Genomic DNA, 20590 nt, shown 5'->3' with positions numbered 1-20590 from the left:
TTTTGTGTTCCATGGGCTTGTTGAATCCCCCTCTTGGTGTGTGTCCCGTCCGGTGCCTGTAGGGGGGGGGGGGGGGGGTGCCTTGCTGTTGTGCGCGAGCCTCTTTTTTTTTTTTTTTTTTTTTTTTTTTTTTGGGTCTAGTCTCGTGTGCAATGTGTTTCGTGCTTTGCCTGCGTTTCCTCATTTCTCCATTTTTCCTGTGCTCACTCCTTTTTTCTGTGGTCTTGTTCGCCTCTCGCGGCCCCTCATCCGCCTCTCTCGCCCTCTTTTGTCCGCCTTTCTCGGCTCCTCAGCCGACTCTCGCGGACTCTTTTTGCGCCTGCGCAGTACGTCTTTTTGCAGCTACGGCCCATTGCCGGATGTGCCTGCGTCCATCATCCGGTTTAGCATTCTCGGTTAGTAATATGGATTATTATATTGTTAGGTCTGAAAACTAATTTGGACAATACAGTCAGTCATTTTCCAACCCACTATATACTAGCACAGGGTCACGGGGGAGTCTGCTGGAATCAATCCCAGCCAGCACAGGGCGCAAGGCAGGAACAAATCCCAGGCAGGATGCCAGCCCACCGCAGGACACACACACCCACACACCAAGGACAATTTAGGTTCGCCAATGCACCTAACCTGCATGTCTTTGGACTGTGGGAGGAAACCGGAGGACCCGGAGGAAACCCACGCAGACCCAGGGAGAACATGCAAACTCCACGCAGGGAGGAACCGGGAAGCGAACCAAGGTCTTCTTACTGCGAGGCAGCAGCGCTACCACTGCGCCACCGTGCCGCTCATTTGGACAATACAAGTAATTTATTTTTTTAAATAGATACTGGGGAAAATCTTCTTTTTTCTTAAACATTTTCTAAAATAATTATTATATCACACTTGCCAAACCCCAAAATTCAGACATTTACTGTAAATCTTAAATCATTCACATTTACTTTGATTTCCTCCTCTAAATAAATAAAAAAGAAAACTAATTTTCAAATATTAGGAAGTTTATTTGGTGATAATGATTTATGCATATTTAAATTTCAGAAGCCATTTTTTTTTAAATGTTTGTATATTTCAGCCATCCAGGCATTTCAGCCAAATCCTCTTGGGTAAAAAAAAAAATATATATATATTTATTACATTGTGCTCCCATAAAACATTGTTTTAATTTCACTTTTAATTCATCCTTTTCTAATTTTAGTAGATGAATGTAATTATTTTTTAAACAAATATCATTTGTAATGTTTAATATTGTTCAGATCTCTGTGTACTTTTAAAGTGTAAATCTATTTTGTGTCAGAATTAACATAAGACAGAAACTGTCAAATGGATGATTGATGACCGTAGTAACATAAGACAGAAACTGTCAAATGGATTATTGATGACCTTAAACCCTCCCCAAATTATGATTTATGAAACATGATGTGTGAAAATATGATTTATGAAAATATGACATTACATTCCTTTACATTTACATTCCTTAAAACCTTTGCATATTTTCATATGAACGATGGGCACATTTCAAATTATTTTAATAAGTGCTAAAAGGTGCACACTTGCTTGGCTATGTATTACAAGCAAGAGAAGTGTAATTTTTAAATGAGGCTCCTATTATTAGTTTTGAATCTGATGTTTTTACAATGACGTTACGTGTCAGGACGGGGGGCATAAGTATCATAATTCATAATTTGGGGGTAATGGTATAAATTTTATAATTATTCAGGGTGTGGGTAAATTTCATAATACATATTTCATAATTAATATACTGTATTCATAAATCATTTTTCACACATCATGTTTCATAAATCATAAATGTGGGGTTGGGTCATCCATTTGGAAATTTCTGTCTTATATCACTACTTGTATTTACTTGTAAGAAAAGCGCTATATTGCACCCGACCCGGCACAGACTTGACACAGGAGGCACGTATAAAACAAAAAGATTTTTATTTTTCTTCAGCTGGAGGGCACGTCTTCCCCATAATCCCTCCAGCCACAACACAGTCCCAAGCACTGAGGCACCACACCCCTCTCTCTTTCTTTCACCACCACTCCTCCACAGCTTTGTCCTCCTTCCACCCGACTCTGGCCGTCGAGTGGTGGTCACTGGCTCCCTTTTATTGGGTACCTGGAAGTTCTCCAGGTGGTTGATTAGTTACATCCGGCTGCACTTCCGGGTAAGGTGATACAAGTGCCCAAAAGGGGCCAGCCGCTCCTGTTGCAGCACCCCCTGGCGGCACCTGCGGAACCCCACATAGCTGCACAGAACTCCAATCCCCATGAAGCTCTGGGGGAGTCCAAGGCACCACTGTAACCCAGGGAGGCTGCCATCTAGCGTCCAGGGGGAAATACTGGGCTTCCCACCCTTGTCCCCTTGGCAGATGTGGTGAAGAGGCGTCCCGGCCAGACATGGGCCCCAGCCATCCATCCATCACATACTATAATAAGGTTATATCACAAATGAATATGTTCACCACTTTCTTTCTAAAAGTACACTGTAGTAAGACCAGATTCTGTCATGCTTTTTGTGTAAACTTGAGGGTTTCTTTTTTTTCCGCCATCCTGATGATTCCAATATGATCTACATCAAAAAGCTTTGCCAGGCATAATTGTTAACAGCTTTGAATAAATCTTGAACATAAAAGGATTTCAAAAATGCTGTGTTTGATGGTTTTCATTATTTAAACAAATTTTAACATATGTTTGGTCTGTTTCATGGTAGATTAAGTTGAATTTTGTTTGCCAAACATGAGTGAATATTGTAACTATAAACATTAAAAAAAGAAGAAAAAGAATACTGGCATGTTCTAATACAGCACAACTCTAAGTAGTCCCAATTGCAAAACGAAACCAAGTCTGTAAACCAAAGCATGAAAAACCAGCAATAGTCTTTCCCACAATGTCTGTTGCTACTGAAGTGAGCTTCTACAGGAACATTTTTATTGCCACAATTAACATGGAACCTGTGTAAATTCATTCTTTGGTGGAGTGTTTCTTCCACATAAATTGCAGTGCTGGGACATGTCGTATACGGAATTATGTAGACCACATTATATGATCTGCAAGAAAATGATCCCTTTATGTAATGTTCTTGATAGTAGTGTGATGTAACTACATGACCTGTATTAGAAATGTGAGCACATGTTTTACATCTTTTCTGTAGGCAGGGAGAGGTACCATTTTCTGTTGGTTCAATCCAGTAGCTTCAGACGATTAGCTGATGCAGGATTGGTAGTTATCTGTACACCAGAAGAGGAGGTTTTGCGAGTACATCTCTCGGCGTGTCATTATTTAGTATCGGTTGAATTTCTTGTATAATGTGGCGAAGTGCTTTAAGATGTGGGTTATAGGTGACATTAAGGGGGATGCCTGTCTTTTTGTCTTTGTTTTTACATACCAGAAGGTTGTCTCTGGATATGGCAGTAGCTCCTCTTATTTGAGTGTCTGTTGTTTTGACGGTATATCCATGTCTAATGAAATCTTGTCTAAGCTCCTGCAACTGTTTATCCCAGTCTGTCGGGTCTGAGCAGATACAATTGTAACGTATTGCTTGACTGAAAATGATGTAGTGCCTTATATGTTTAGGGTGAAAGCTATCACTTCGCAGGTATTGACCATCTGTCCATTGGTTTGTGAAAAATAGAGGTCACAAGGGTGTTATCTTTCAGGTGAATGGTAGTGTCAAGGAAGCTAACTTCTGCTTTTGAGAAATTAAGCTTCAGCTTTATGTTGGAGTGAGAGGAATTGTATTTGTTACAAGCTGGGTTCTGTTAAGGTTTTTGATGTATTATCATATAGGGACTACTTTGTAGTTGGCCTTTTTTTTCACAAAACTCCACAAATTGTTTAGGAAAGGGTTGCTAATAATTATTTGATTTGATTTGATTTGGAATAAAAAATGTAAATTAAATAACCTTGAATGAATTTTTGATTGCTTAGTATACCACTGATCATTTGTTGATTGATTGTTGATTGTTTTGATTATGAATCACATTACAAAGAATGAGAAAACAAAGTTAGTGAAATTTTTAAAGACTCCACATAGGAAGTATTTGTACTTACAATCAGTATTCCTCAGTTTCTTGTATTGTCTGTTTGTTTTCTTGCACATATTGTATGCTTATGCCGGATATTTATATTTTTAATCTACACGGTTTGCATATTTATTGGAATTTATTGCAGTTTCTAGCTGCCATAAGTGCTTTTTGTTCATCTGTGCTGGGGCACTACATCATCACACCATGTACAGTATATTTGATATGTCTCCACCAGTACCAGTAGCAAAAAATACTTCTCATTGCTTTGTAAGTTAAAATGACAGTTACTTCAATTTAATAAAGCAGTATCAGAAATATGTACACTTAACCTGAAAATTCACTATTAAAAAAACTCAGGTCACCATGTTTAATTACACAATTTACTTAATATTCTGTTGCTAGAACATATTATATTTATAAAAAACTAGTTTTAAACCACTTTTTTACATCACAGTAAAGTGTATTTTACTTTTAATGTAAAATTTAGCAGTTGTGCTTTCCTGACTTTGGACATCTAACAGGAAATGTAAAACAAGAATATGTGCTCTTATGCCTTTCTTATGCAGTTATGGTCCTGTTTATTAGTATTTTCAAAACTCTAATGGTACCAGAAAAGGGAACTTAAAGCATATATATGACTTTGATCATTTATATTACACTAATGTAATTCATATTTCTTCACTGAAAGATACTCACAAGACAAAAGATAAGGCAACTTATAACACCATTAAACTAATTATATTGTAATCTTCTGTCTGTTACAGCTGTGGTAGGTTGGGTATTTCATTTGGAAATTTATTTTTACAAAAGACATAAGTTACTGTTACTATTTTAGGTCTTGTCTATCCAAGTATAAGTCAATAGTATACTAAAACACAGAATTTTGTTTTGTTTTATCTTTAATTTTCCATATACTGTAAATGTGTAAATCTTTACCCAGTTAATAAAATTAATAGAACTCAGGTTTTTATGAGCTAAATACAGTAGATGTGTCTGTTAAAAAATTTCAGAAAAGTATTAATTTTAAAGGAATATCTTCACATCCCAGATCATAATAGTTTGTTTAATCTGTTACTAACCCCCATTATTTGTAAAGATGATGGCCCTGAAAAAACTTTTAATCTCAAGTGTTCATTGAGAACACATATCACAAAATTCCTTCAGTGGAGACCCATCTTAAACAACAGCACAAAATTTCAAAACATCTACTGTATGAAATAAATCCCAAGTTACTCTAATCGCCTAGTCTAAATGTTGTGTCCAGATTTATGTATCATAAATTTAGTGATGACTTAGGTTACATTTTTTTCTTGATCATAACTACAAACAACACAGGGTAGACAACAAAAAAGGGGCCTAGCAAACTGAAATTCTTCAGAAGCTGCATAAGATGGAAATCCACAGTGATATTACAGTAATCAATAAAGCAAGTGGAATTTATGTCATTGAACATAAAGAAAAAAGCAGTATATTTAAGGAAGTTGTCATACACAGCCAAAAGTCTTGACTCACAGCCAAATGACTCTTTTATCAAAGACTATTTTAATGAACTTATAATGCCACATCTTGTTGCACCTTGTATACAGAGGAGCTGAATTAACCTCTGAATGTTTCTGACATTCAAGATGATTTCATATCTTTTCAGAGGCTGGAAAATATCAGAACAAATGTATACCCATCAGAGTTTTATAATCAATTAAGTCTGTTAGCACTGGCTATGTTCAAGGAAGACAAAAAGAGAACTAATTTCATTACTGAACATCAATGTGTTAAGACTTTTAGTAAAGGTCATAGAAAAAAATGAAAATGTTCTTCCATTAATAATTTCAAAAGATCAAACTAGATTTGTTAAAAGACACCAAATACTTTCAAAACATCAAAGAATGACCATTGTGATATATATCCTCTGTATCCATTTAGCTTCCTGAGGTGGAGCTATATCTTGACCCAGGCAAAACTTTTGATTAATTGGATACAGGATATCTATTTATTTACCATACTCGATAAATTTGGGGTGCGACCCAACTTATTTACATAATCTAGACTGTGATTTCTATATTATAAGAGCTGTTCTTCTGAATAATATAAAATTTTATTATTTAAATATTTACTTTAGAGTGCAGATCCAGGCAGGGCAGCCCTTAGCTGTCAATGGAATTTCCCAATGCTGTTGAACCTCATGCTGTTTGTATTCATAAACAAGCACATGTCTAACAGAAAATTATCCCTTTATGCAGATGACATAACTACTTTATACGACCTATCAGTTTTTATCATTACTAACTATATTAAGTAATACTGTAGAAGTTTTGTAGAATGTAAAATCAAATTAAAAATCAAATCACATTTATTTGTCATATTCAATTAAACAGGTTGTGCAAATTGTAGTGAAATGCTTAGTTACAGAAGTTAAAAATACATATAAATATTATATAAAAAAAAACACCAACACATAAAAATTCTGGTTTGAATAAGGGAGCTGCTGCTCTTGATAACCAGCTTGTAAGATGATCAGATCTGCTCAGTTCTACTGCAGGTTTTCATTTAAAAGCACTGACATTCGAGATAAAGCAGGTCCAGCTTGTTGTGTCCACAAATGGAACATGCTAAATAAAGTAAGTTTGTTCCAATGTTCCCATGGTTAAGTCACCAGCATTCTAGGGTCAGAACGATTCACTCATTGGAATATTAATACGAAGTGGAATACTTCTGTTCCTGAGTTAATAAACATTAATCAGTTAACTTATCTTCCTTTGCAGTAATGTGGATGAATTCAGTCAGTATTTCAGGGACTGGATAACACATTGTAGTTTTATTTTTAATGTGCTTTCTTTTAACCATTACTTATTCATTTATTTCCAGTCCCACTTTTGTCTTTTCCACTCCCTCTGATTTTATCAGATGAAACCCATCCAGCATTAAATTAGCATCTGAAATAAGAAGTTAAAGCTTGCTCTCCTCAAGAAATAAATGCCATAGTACCTGAACTCACCATGGCTCACCCTGAGATGTAAAAGTTCATCCAACTTATTTAAAAGCGATCAAATATTCTACATTTATGGAGTCAGTCCAGATCTGAGTCATTTCCACCTTACTTTTATTCTTCTTCCAAATCTTCACTCTTGGACAAGCTTTCTTTTAGAAGATTCAATAGGTGATAGAGATCGCAGTGCTACCTGTTGAGTACGGAAACGTTTAATATATTGCACTCAATGTTCCCAGAGTCTCTTACATTCTCACATGATACAGATCTAGGTAGGCTTCCAGTCCTCTTTGCACACTTTTTGACAGCTTACATGTTTGCAGTTTGTCCAGGTGACACTTGAGATGAGTTGACCACTTGGGTCTGTGTCTACAATGACAATAGCATATATTTATTTACGAGTTGACCACTTGGGTCTGTGTCTACAATGACAATAGCATATATTTATTTAAAAATTAATTTAAAGTTGATGGTAATAAGCCAGAGGCCATATTTAATATTAATAACACATAAATACATGTATAAAAAAGATTAATAAGAGCATATTACAGTATTCCTCCATTAGTACTGTCATGCTTATGCTTGAATTTGTTCAGTTTTACCTTACTTTTTCACAACCATTCTAATATTTTAGAATCACAATTTATGTAAATTTAATTTTTGTATGAGCATAGATTTGAATAAATATCATCTCTTTACCTGGGGAGAGTTAGTGTCAATATGAACATCCTTATATAAAATGTGTATGTATGTGTACTGTATGTGTATATATGTGCATGTGTATGTAGGAATGATGTAGGTGTGTGTGTGTATATGTATATATATATATATATATATATATATATATATATATAAATAATATAATTGTTTTGGACAAAATTGTAACCAAATTTATTTGGAAAGCAAGAAGGCTGCAGATTAAAAAATATAAATAAATCTGTCTAAAGAAGAAGAGGATAAAACACTGTGTAGCTACCTTTTCTCCTACCGGATTGCAAACATATGAATTCTAAGACTTTGGAAGGAAGAAGCAAGAAATGAATACCTTCTTAGTTAGTTTTGGAAAGGAAATCCTGTTGCAGCTCCTCCTCATATGCTTTGCCATGTACTACTAACTTCTTTTGTCAATCAAGTAGGAATCTGGTGGTTCACCATTCAGAATATTGTACTTACTCAGAATATGGTACCAGTTTAAAAACATTTAACCAAATCCCTGGATATATCAATTGTGCATGATAACCATCTTTCTTCAACTGTCCTTTATAATATAAGGGAGATTCTAGGGGCCCTTAAAGAATTCTATATTAAATCATTCAGAGATCTACATTACAAATGTAATTTTTAATCATCCAATTTTTGTTTCTATCAACTACAAGTCCAAATTTTTTGTAAAATTTGACAAGCTTCCCTAATCTTAATTTAAGTAATAAAACTACACAGTCATTCCGAAATGAAGATAAATTAAAATAAATGCAGTATTTCTACACTCTACCATTATCTTTGAAACCTATTCTCCTTAAATAACGTTAGGCAGTCCTAGGAGTGGGATCTTACAATCAGAATTTCAGATTTATAACTGCAATCAGCCACTGACAACATTTACTCCTTAGCAATCACTGCATAGCATGATCTAATTCAACTAAACTTTGTACAACACTCAAGTATCACAACTTGATCTGCCTAAAATGTACTCAGGCTACTTCAAGTTCCAAATTGTAAGCCATATCATCGGGCACCTGCCCTCTCAGCCTTACTGAGGAAAAAGATTTGCCTACTAGCCAGACATTATTAAATCTACTTTTAACTCCTATTACTCCATTTGCAACAATATTCAGAATGTTACAGGATGGTATTATATCATGTAGTGAAAATGTGTTGTGGTATTTTATGCCACATTGCTCCATTGTCACCATATCTTATTAAATATTAGAAGGAGAACCTAGCACTGCTGCGGTTGGGGGCACTAACTGGTGCTGCCTAGACTGGGTCACCAGCTCAATTATAGAACAAAACAGAGCCCATGGTCCTCCCTTGTACAAATGGGGAATCTGTGCAAATTTTTAGAGATACGTTCAATAGTGTGGATTTGCATGTGAAACAAAGACATACAAACATACATTCAGCTTTATTTATTAGATGAAAAATCCCAAATCACCTTCTCTAAGAAAGTGAGAGAAGAATACCCTATTCTATTTAAACTTAAAAAATAAATACATTTTCTATTTAATTAAATGCCCAAAGTGTTTCCTTAGAATATTTGCAGATTTGTTTTTGTTTTCTTAAGTAAGCTCTGTTAATCCTTTAAATTTTCTTTATCTTTAAACAGCAACTTTTTAATGTTTTATTCAGAGTTACAGCTGTCAAAATAGTGCCTTTTCTGTGTTCAGTTGTTACATAAAGCACTGCTTGTAATATTTTGTTAGACTAATAATGGAGGAAAAATAAAATTAAAACGTACTAAATTTGTATTCAAGTTGTAGTTGGTCAATAGCTATCCTTCAGTCCTTTGTTATTAGTTAAACTGTTGTTACATTTTAGAAAAGCGTAACAGTCCGTTACTAGAACATTAGAACAATCTAGATGAGAACAGACCATTCAGCCCAACAAAACTTGCCAGTCCTATCCACTTAATTCTTTTAAAATAACATCAAGTCTAGTTTTGAAAGTCCCTAAATTCCTACTGTCTATCACAGTACTTGGCAACTAATTCCATGTGTCACTGGTTCTCGGTGTAAAGAAAACCTCGCTAATATCTGTGCGAAATTTATCCTTAACAAGTTTCCAACTGTGTCTCCGTGTTATTGATGAACTCATTTTAAAATAACAATCTCAATTCAGTGTAATAGTTCCCTTTATGATTTTAAACACTTCAATAATGTCTCCTTTGCTTAAACTAAAAAAGCTCAGCTCCTTAAATCTTTCTTCATAATGCATCTCCTGTAGCCATGGAATCTGCCTAGTCACTCTTCTCTGGACTTTTTTCCAGTGCTGCTATGTCCTTTTCGTAGTCTGGACACTAAAACTGTGCACAGTACTCCTGATGGAGCCACACCAGTGTGTTATAGCATAACCTCCTTGGACTTGTACTCTACACATCGTGGTGTTAATATTCTGTTAGCCCAGCAGAGATGCTGTCCAAGTCCCTCTGTAATGATTCAAAAGATTTGAAATTACCTGCCAATCCACCTAGATTAGTATCATCTCAAAATTTAACCAGTTTGTTACTTATATTCCTATCCAAATTATTTTATATATTTTAAAAGTAACAGTGGCCCTAGCACTGACCCCTGTGAAACACTGCTCTTAACATCAGCCAATCACCCTCTACATCCTCTGTCTGAGCCAATTCTGTACTCATCTACAAACATCACCCTGAACTCCCACTCTTTTTATTTTGATGCCCTACCTCTCATGTGTCAAATGTATCAAATAGTTTCTGTAAGTCAAAATAAATAATATCATTTGCTCCATTTTGATCATATCCTTTTGTTGCTTCCTCAGAGAATTCAAGCATGTTGGTATAATATGTCCTCCCTCTCTGAACCCATACCAACCCATATCCAAGTAAAACTCCTGTTTTTGTCATGTGTTGCTCAATCTTTCCCTTAATAATTCCTTCCATTAATTTTACTGTGATGCATGGTAATCTTACTGGCCTATGGTTCCTTGGATCTGCCCAGTTACCCTTTTTATATAACAGGATAATATTTGCCATTTTCCAGTCCTTCAGAAATTCCTCAGTGCAACATGACTTCCCTAAAATATGCGTCAAGATTTTATATATATACTTGCTAATATCCTTAAGAAATCAAGGCTAAGTATTATCTGGTGCTTGTGATTTGTTTAATTTCAGCCTATTTAATCTAAGCAGTACTTCTCCCTCTTCAATTTCAAAATCACTCCGTACCTCCTTAGTAGTGCCCTTTTACCACTGAGAGGTTATCTAATTCCTCACATGTGAAGACCGCAGAAAAATACAAGTTTAGAGTGTCTGCTATTTCACTGTCCATATTTTTGAATTCCCCTTTACTATTCCTGATGCATTTCACTCCCTCCTTGACTGTTCTTTCACTACTAAAATACTGAAAGAATCTCTTTGGGTCATCTTTCACTTTATCTACTATTTTCCTCCCTACTATCTTCCTTAGTAGTTGCCCTCATGTTTTCATACGCCCTACAATTCACATTGGAGTTATTAGTCTTATATGCCTTATACAGCTTTTCTTTCCTTTGCAGCTTGTATTTCAACTCTTTATTAAACCACTGCAGAGTTTGTTTTTTTTAATTTCCTCCTAATTCCAAATTTAGGTATGTACCTCTCCTGTCCTGCATTACATGTTAAACGTTTTTTAACGTGTTCCACTACTCCTCGACTATCTTCACACTTAAAAGCTTATCTCAGTCTATCATCCATAGACTTTGCTGCATCTGCCCAAAATTTGCCCTGCCAAAGTTCCAGTTTAAGTCTACCCATCCACACTCTTCCGAAACACTGAGAATTGTAATATATTATGGTCACTTGACCATAGTTGTTCAGTCATCTCTACACCATCAATTCTGTCCTGATTATTACAAAAAACTCAATCTAGATAGGCTTCCCCCATGTTGGTGCTTTAACATACTGTTTTAAAAAAACAGTCACTGATTACTTCCAACAGTTAAAAGTGTGCTGCAGTTTAAGAGATTAAATAAAATTATTCTTTTTAACAGATGTTTTATATAAATTGAAGGATTGCTTGTTCTCACCTAGGTGAACTGTGTGGTGCTTAAGAATTTTCTTGTATGTTTAGACCACTTCAACACTCCCCACATCACTGTGATGAGATTTTTTGATAGTCATTTTAAAGGTCTTTGTTTTATTTTCAGATTACTGTGGATTAGGATTTTAAAACAATTTTGAGAACAGCAAGCCATCCATCCCAACAAGCCTGTCAATCCAACAGATGCAATTTATCAAAAAAAAAAAAAAAACATCTGTTATGTTATTCACCTGGTGTAAGATCCATTTCTGGTTCAGCTTTAGCTGATGACAAATGGGCTGACATTCTGCTCCAGTATTTTGTGCTTCATGGTTCGCTTCATAATTGACTTAACTATTCTGTTCCAATTGTTTATTTCTTTCCTAATGTCACATCCGACATACCACCAGATTAAATCCCAACTTTAATTCAGTTGTTGAAAAAATATTATTTATAATCCTTTGCAAACTTCAGTTGTGCATTTATTCATTATTAAGCAAAGTATTTGCTTGTAAATGAGACAGGTCATTGAGACTAACTGAATTGTGATTTTAAAATGTCTGTGCTATTATCTAAACCAGCGAACTTTTAATTGTAAAAGTGTTTAAAAATTTAAATAAAAAGTAATGTCACAGCAGTAAGGTATACACAGTTTATTTATCTTCCACCGAAAATGTTTCTTTCTAATGATGGTAGAGGAAAAGCCAAGCAAAATGACACCTTTTATTGGCTAACTAAAAAGATTGCAATATGCAAGCTTTCGATGCAACTCAGGCCCCTTCTTCAGGCAAGATGTAATGATGTAATGATTACATCTTGCCTGAAGAAGGGGCCTGAGTTGCCTCGAAAGCTTGCATATTGTAATCTTTTTAGTTAGCCAATCGAAGGTGTCATTTTGCTTGGCTTTTCTCCACATTCATAATGGCTAACACAGTACAACACCCTAGTTCTATTTCTAATGATGTCAAAGTTATGTTGAAAATCATGTAACTATGAATATAAATGTAGTATATCACCATGACATCAAGATATTTTACATACATGGGTCTGTGCTCATGGTATAATTTTAATCTAATACTTCAACAATAAACCGTGAACAATTTTGTGATTTTTGCAAGTAGCAAATTGTGCAAACATGTTTAGCTGTGTCTTGCAGAAGGCTGTTTACATTACTTTGAAATCCAAAGCATCAAATTGCAGGGGCACTCTTAGCTCCTATGTAGCTTACATGCTTTTAGATTCTTCCAACTTTCCATTTCTGTTCAACTCTTAGATAAACAAACAGATATCAGTGCAGAAATCACTAACTCTTATACAGAGGGCTTTTTTTCTGTTTCACACATAAATATTGTTTAAATTAAATAAATAAATTATTTTATATTGCTACATAATGATATTTTTCCCCTGTGTTTTTTGCTAATCAGTGCAAAAAATGCATATTCAAAAACTGGACAACAAACTTTAAATAGGAGTTATTTTGCTTTTATTTATCAAAAAAATCTCCCAATATGCAAAATTTACTTGACAAGATATCTTAAAGTATCCAACATAATTATAAATACAAGTTTTTTGATAAATCAGTAGTACTTATAATAAGGAAAACAAGATTTAACATTTTGGTATAAATACTTGCTTAGATTTCATTTTTTGCAGTGAAATAGATCTATTCAGATATCCCCTGTGCTGACCCAGCAACAGAGAGTAGAAATACTATAAAATTAGTATGAATAATTGCTCAAAAAACATAATGAACAGATTAGAAATGGTTCAGTACATACATTTATTTATGTAATAAAGGGCAAATTAAAAAAAGTTGTTTTTTTCTCCTTGTATTTTATTTTAAAGTGGATAGCAATTGCATGTATGGTTCATGATGAGGTTGAAATGCTTTGAGCTTGAACTACTTCTTCATAATATACATCAAGATCTTACCTCTCTGTGGATAACAAGACACAGGAGACCTAATTATCAAGAAATGTGTGAGGGTCAGGAATTAACAATGTAAGGAGAAATACAGCAGAGAAATGACACACAAAAGAGTAATCAACAAAGTTAAAGTCTCTGGACCTACTTGGTTTGCCCAAATTAGGTCCCTGACTACCCTGTGTTGTGTCTGTTCCATGTATCCACTGTTACTCACAATAGTACACTCACCTTCCTCAAACAAACTCCTCTCTTTCTCCAGGTTTGGCCTTCCTTTTTTTCTCCAAGCAATTGTACACTTGTCAAATACTTGTTCCCAACTCCAAAGCGATTAAATCACTGGTCAGCATGTTCTTTTAAGCCCAGGCCCACAATCACATCTGGGTAACCTATGGCAAATATTTCCTGGTGACCACACTTTTGGTCCTGCATGTTCCCCCCAGGCCAGAGTTGTATTGGGGATGGGCAACACTGGCTGTAATTCCCAAGTATTCTTGTGTTGCTGCCATACATTGCCTCATATTGGCTTGGTGAACAGTAGAAACATTAATGATGCTCTTTTTTTTATTCATTTTTGTTTCTTGGATGACCCGGAACTGTACTGGTAATGCTCTCTTCAGTCTACAAAAGAAGTTACTGCTCCAATTCCTTAACATCTGCTTGAAACAATAAGAGCAATTTTGTGGAGGAGGTTGTGGTACTCACCATCAGCAGTACCAAGTAAAATAATCTGTAGGACTGTAACCACCCAAGAGAATCTTTACATTTACTTTAAGCCCCAGTAAACAATATAGTAAAAACAAATACTCATTACTGATAATTAGTATTATAAAATTGGCCAGTTTTTTTTTTCAATAATTACTGTAGATACTTGCGTATAAGTTGAAAAATTTATGCCTTAAAATTCATTCAAAAAAATAGGATCGACTTATCCGCAGGCAACACAATTGTCCATAGAATTTGGGGTAATGACATTGTACACTCAACACTTCACGGTGTTAAGTCACCGGTCATCTGCCGTTTCCCATGGTCTTTGAAATAATTATAAGCCAGCAATACTATTGCTAATTAGCTAGTTTTTTTCTAATTTCATTAAATAATTCTTTAAACTGTGAAAATACTTGAATTTGAGCGTTACCTTTTGCAGGTTTTGGATAACAAACATACCATTAGCTGCCACGTGCAACCAGATTTGGAATCGAAAGAACCAAGGCAACGCACGCTATCAATGCGATGCAAGTGCAGCCCGTGATTCAAAAAAATTTCTCTGCCTACCTGTTTGTCTCGTCTGACAGTAGCTGAAAAGCAGCATCAGGAGAGAGCAGCCTGAAGTAGTCCAGCAGCGGGTGATCTGTTGCGTCCAACAGCAAGCCATGCTGTCTTGTGAAGTCCGGTAGCCAGTTCGGCTCCCACGGATCAATGTCTGGGTATTCCTCCCACGCAAACCTTGCCGTAGCTGCATCGGCTGCGCGAATGCATTCAGCTGGCAGCCGATCAGCTGGCGCGGCATCGACTGGTGTCCGATCAGCTGATTCCGGCTTCTCACTCTCTTGCCCGATTCCTGATCACTGTCAATAAAATCCGATTCTGAAAAATCAGAGTCCGACTCAGCGATAATATGCAAAACATCGTCTGCCGAGTGTTTTCTTTTCTGCACTCGCTTCGCTCCCTTGTGACATATCGACGCCATCTTGCCTTTGTTTACATTTCGCAACTCACGCACACGCAAGGATTAGTTGCCGAGTCAATGAGTCTAGCATTTCTCCAAGCACAGAGGGAATGCCTGTGACATGACAGTGAGTTTTGTCGCAATTAACAGCTGATTGTCGCCCTCTATCTCTGATAGCTGTCAAGTTTTACCCTCGACTTATACGCGGGTCACAACAAATTTTGTAATTTTATCTGCGAGATCGACTAATACGCAAGTATCTACGATAAGTGATATTTCCTTATCTTATTAATAACCTCTGCGTTAACAAAACATAGTATGTTCTATGTTTCACTTTCTGCAGTATTCACCCTTAGCAAATAATTGATTTTTAAATGTTAATGCAAGAAAAAACATGCTATACATGAAATTATTACAACTATTGTAATTTGGAAATGCAATTCATTTACTAAACAAACACCATAGTGTAGCACACATAGGCTTGGTGAGTGAGTGACATGACCTTTGCTAATAGAAAACACAGGTTGAAACGTTTATTAAGTATCCGTTTCCCTCTTTAGTGTGGATCAACAGTAGACAAAAGAAGCCTCTTTTGGAGCTCAATGTCTCCTGGTTTACCAGAAGATGTGCCAACAGCACAGCAGAAGCTGTCATTTGACCACAAGAACCTGGCAAGAGTAGAACTTCAGCATTTCTTTTTGAGGCCCACCAGAGGGCACCAAAAACTGTGATTTCCCTAAACAGAGCAACTTTTCATTATTATATTGGTTTTCTTTTCTATGACCATTTAGTACTTCACATTAAACAAGGCATTCCCAGCTAGAGCCCCAACATATCCACTAACTCAGTATTTCTGTCACTCAATTGCTGTCATAGTATGCATTTCCAGATCAAACTGTCATACCTCCCCTATGTGACCTCAGTTTGCCTGTATTGGATTTTAAATAGTTCTCCAGTCAAAATTTTGGATTTTTTTCTAAAGTAAAATATGTATTGTATTATATGCATGCCTATTTTGCCCCAAACTACCCAGTGCTATTTGGATGACCTGTAACATAATATACTGTAGGTCACTACTTTTTATTTTGGTGCCCATATTACCATGCCACCAATTGAGAGGTTCTTGACTTTGCCCAAAATGAATCCCAAAAGAAGTGCTGAATCTGCCCTTTTTCTTATTTAAGTAACTAAAGCTTTAAAAGCTCTAACTTGTTTTATGTAACAATTTGCATTGTTCCTTTTTATGTTTTAAAGCACACTGAGGTACAATTAACTTTTGAAAGGTCATAAATGTATAAACTGTTTAAAATTATAATTACAATAATAAAACATAGAAAATGCATGAATTGATTGATGGGCAAAGTGATGGATAATCTTAACATGCATTTATTAAGTATCAAGGCTGCTATGGCAGAGTCATTTGTCATTTTAAACAAAAGTAATTGTTCTTGGCATGTCAGTAGGGAATATGAACTGTTTTGGCCAATGTTCCAAATTGATATCAGCACTTTACAGAATTTTTTTCTTACAACACAGATGGCCTAGCCTTGACTGAAGTTTTAGCTTTGCTTTTGGATTATAGTCTCTGTTGTGTCTACATTTTTTGTTAATATATCAATCTTGTAAATGTTCAAGGTTTTTTATAATGCCAAAGGGTAGGCAAGTACAGAAGGATAAATTTACATTATCACTGTATAGCTCTATAAACAGCAATTATAAAGTATTTGCATCAGTATAGCAATAGGATTTCTCAGGCAAAGAACATTTATTTATTTTTCTGGAAAAGAGACTTGGACAATTTTTTCTTTGGTGTCTGCATGCAGATTACATTTTCTCCCTATTTCTGTGTGGATTTTCCACTAGGTACTTTGGTTTTCCTCTTACATATCCAAAGACATACACTTACATGTAAGGTTAATTGGTGGTTCCAGTTTGGCAATATGAGTGGGTCCTGTGATGGACTTGCAACCTGTTTGGGCTGAAAATGAGTGGGGAGTGGTAGACAGTAGAACTTTAGAAACCTTCAAAACTAGACTTGATGTTATTTTGGAATAATTAAGTGGATAGGACTGGTGAGATTTTTGTCTAGATTGTTCTAATGTTCATCACCATCTCTTCATACACAGTCCTAGAACTCTATAAAGTGTTTCCCGTCAATTAGATAATCAGTGATTCAAAATAACAAATGGGCATCTACAGAAATGGCTTGAAATTATGCTTTCGCCAGACAGGCTGGATAGTATTAAAATTACTGGAGAAATCAAATAACATAGTGCTGATTTTAATGCCAGATTTGTCCCAGTGGGAACAGGCTATGGTATGTGGAACCTGTACATCAGGGCGTCATCTAACTCCATATATATCTGACATACAAAATTGAAGTGGGTTGAACTTGTTTATAACTAGGTGTTGCTGCCTGTTTCACAACCATCCTATCTACTGTTTTCAATATGCTTTCCATATTTAAGTGCTGGAACTATGAAGAATGTCTGAGACTGTTGTGGTCATGCTCTGCAGGTTTAGAAAAAAGGATAAAGAGGTGCTGAAGGATCCAGCAGAATTGTCCAGCTGTCTTCATTATTGATCAGTAGAAATAGACATTCTGATAATGGGTGTGGGGTACAGAGATATGTTTTTCCTCACAGGGAAAATGTGAAGAAGTAAGGAATTAGGTAATAAGTGGACAAAATCCCCATATGTGATACACAAACTGTAGTATTATTCGAGGAGTATCTATGTGGTGGATATGAGTTTAAAATGTTTTAAATCAATTTTTGTGTAATGCATTTTAATAAATCATTCACATTCTATATTTTCCTCTTTTCATTTTTTAGTCAAAAGTCTATACAAGAACGCCAACTATGTACCTAGATTTCAGATTGGAAAAAGGAGCAAAACATGTTCAACCAGTGCCAGTAGGTGAGAACATTAATTATGAGCTTTACTATTTTTGAGTATCTAATATAACATATCTGTTGTATGTAATAAGTTGGGTGATTTTTAGCATTGGTGCCTCACAACTCAGGAGATCTTAGTTGAAATACCAAAGCAGCATCATTTACACTGAGTTTCTACATTCTTATTCATTTGGGTTTTCTACAGGTAGGTATGCAGATTCATCATATTTATGATCATAAACTGGCCCTGTTTCAGTAATATGGGTGGGTGAATGAGTGTGCCCTGAGCTAAACTGGCACCTGATTCACTGCTGTCTTCTGCCTCCTTGCATAGGATCCAACGTACTGATGATCCTTTTTTGGAATTGGTTTAGAAAATGAATGAATGAATAAATGAGATTTGGTGGCCTGATGGCAAAATAGGTTCCATTATTGCCCAGTAGTGCATAAGACCTTGGTTCAGTTCCAAACTAGATGCCTTATGTCTTTAATTTGCACATTCTTTCTCTGTCCACATAGTAATCTTCTTAGGACTCCAATTATCTTTAAAGTACAAAAGTAATCTTCTAACTTAATTAGTATAACTGAATTGCCTTAGTGCAAATTAATGATCATTATTGTTAAATAGCTGTATCATCAGCAAACTCGACAATGATGTTAAAAGTCACATGCAGCCATGTACAGAGGTAGTACAGCAGTGGAATTGGAATACACCCCTCTGGGAGCATCTGTGTTGAAAGTGGGGGATGATGAAGTTTGAACACCCATTTGGAATCACCTGTGGAACTACCTCTCAGGAAGTTAAAAATCCAGCTGCACAGTGAAGTGCACTGATGCAAGTCCCTGAGCTTAATGATGACATTAGATAGGTTTGTTGTGTTAATTTCAGAACTAGAGTCTATAAATCAAATTCTCTTGTTGTCCAGGTTGGTCTATACTGTATGAAGGATCAAGGCGGTGGCATTCTTTGTGGATCTACTGGGGTGATATGCAAACTGTAATGGATCTAATTCTTTTGGAAGAAATAAGTACTTGTGGTTTTTGGACCAGCCTCTTGAAATACTTCATTGCTATAGGTGTTATTACAAAAGGGGCCATTGTCATTCAGGGAGATTGGATGTTATTTCTTAGGTACAGGGACAATGGTGGATCTTTTAAAACATGTTGGTATGATGGATGGGTTTAATGAGAGATTAAATATTGCTGTGAACAATGATACAAGCTGATCTGCACAGATCATAAAAATACATCCTGGATTACCATCTGGACCTGCTGCTCACTTTCCTGAAATCTCTCTTTACACTGTGTTCCAACAAAGTCACTGCTGTTTCCTCACCGAGCAGTCCCCCACTGTAGACTTGTTGGACCGCTAACTGGCATTGGTGATTTTTTTTTTTAGTGATTTTTAATTGCCATGTACAATTTCGTGTGTTAGGAATTTGTCAGTTTTCTCATACCCCAACCTAACTCTCCATAGAGTTTTTTTTGGGGTCTGAGAGCAGGGTTAGCTATTTGTACAGTGCACCTGAAGCAATTGCAGGTTAATGGCCTTGCTGAAGGGCCCAACAGAGTAGCATTACTTCTGTCACTGCCGGAATTTGAACCAGCAGCTTTCAAGTTACCAGCCCAGATCCTTTAGCCACAGAGCCACCACTCCACGGCATTCACGACAAAGTGCACATAAAAATTATTAAGCTCATCTACCAGAGAGTTGTCTGAAATCACCATGTTGAAAATAATTGCTTAATAGTCTGTTATTGCCTGCACACCTTGCCATAGACTGTTCAAATTGCCCTTTCACCTTATCCTCATAAGGTGGCAAAACGGCTTGCACATCTCTCTTTAGATTGTATGAGGTGGCTTTGTAATTGTCCATATTCCCAGACATGAGCACTGAGTTGTATGCATTAGTGCTAATGTTTAGTACATTGCAAATGTTTTTGTTCACCCAAGGTTTCTGGTTTGGGTAATTGCTGCTGATGATTTTTTGTGCAATTTAATGAGATATCCAATAAAAGAAATCACATTGATGTTGTCATCAGAGCTATGCCTAAACATTCTCAGTCAGTAACATTCAGTGCATCCTGGAGAATGGCCTCTGATTAGTCTGACCTCACACTTTACTGGAGATTCCTGCCTTGACTTCCTGTTTGTATCTGGAGATAAAGAAGAAGGTGGTGTGGTCAGGTTTGCTAAACAGAGGTAGCTTCTTTGCCTTACAGCCATTTTTATATAGAGTATAGCAATGGTTAAATGTTCTGTCCTCTCTGGTAGAACGTGTAATGTACTGAAAAAGTTTGGCATTACCATTTTGAGAGTAGCCTTATTGAAATTGCCAGTCACAATGAGGT

General features: G+C 36.0%; 1 protein-coding gene across 2 annotated transcripts in view; it reads left to right on the top strand.

Annotated features, from left to right (window-relative positions):
* pir (pirin) overlaps positions 1–20590 on the top strand; it is a 120035-nt gene that overhangs the window by 54667 nt on the left and 44778 nt on the right. For both annotated transcript variants that reach the window (XM_028799802.2, XM_028799803.2), the window contains exon 6: positions 18177–18261. In XM_028799802.2, coding sequence (XP_028655635.1) covers positions 18177–18261 — 85 coding nt within the window. The remainder of the gene's footprint in view (positions 1–18176; positions 18262–20590) is intronic.

Source organism: Erpetoichthys calabaricus, chromosome 4 (assembly GCF_900747795.2).
Source record: "Erpetoichthys calabaricus chromosome 4, fErpCal1.3, whole genome shotgun sequence".
NCBI lineage: Eukaryota > Metazoa > Chordata > Cladistia > Polypteriformes > Polypteridae > Erpetoichthys > Erpetoichthys calabaricus.
This window is presented reverse-complemented; position numbering and strand designations above follow the sequence as displayed.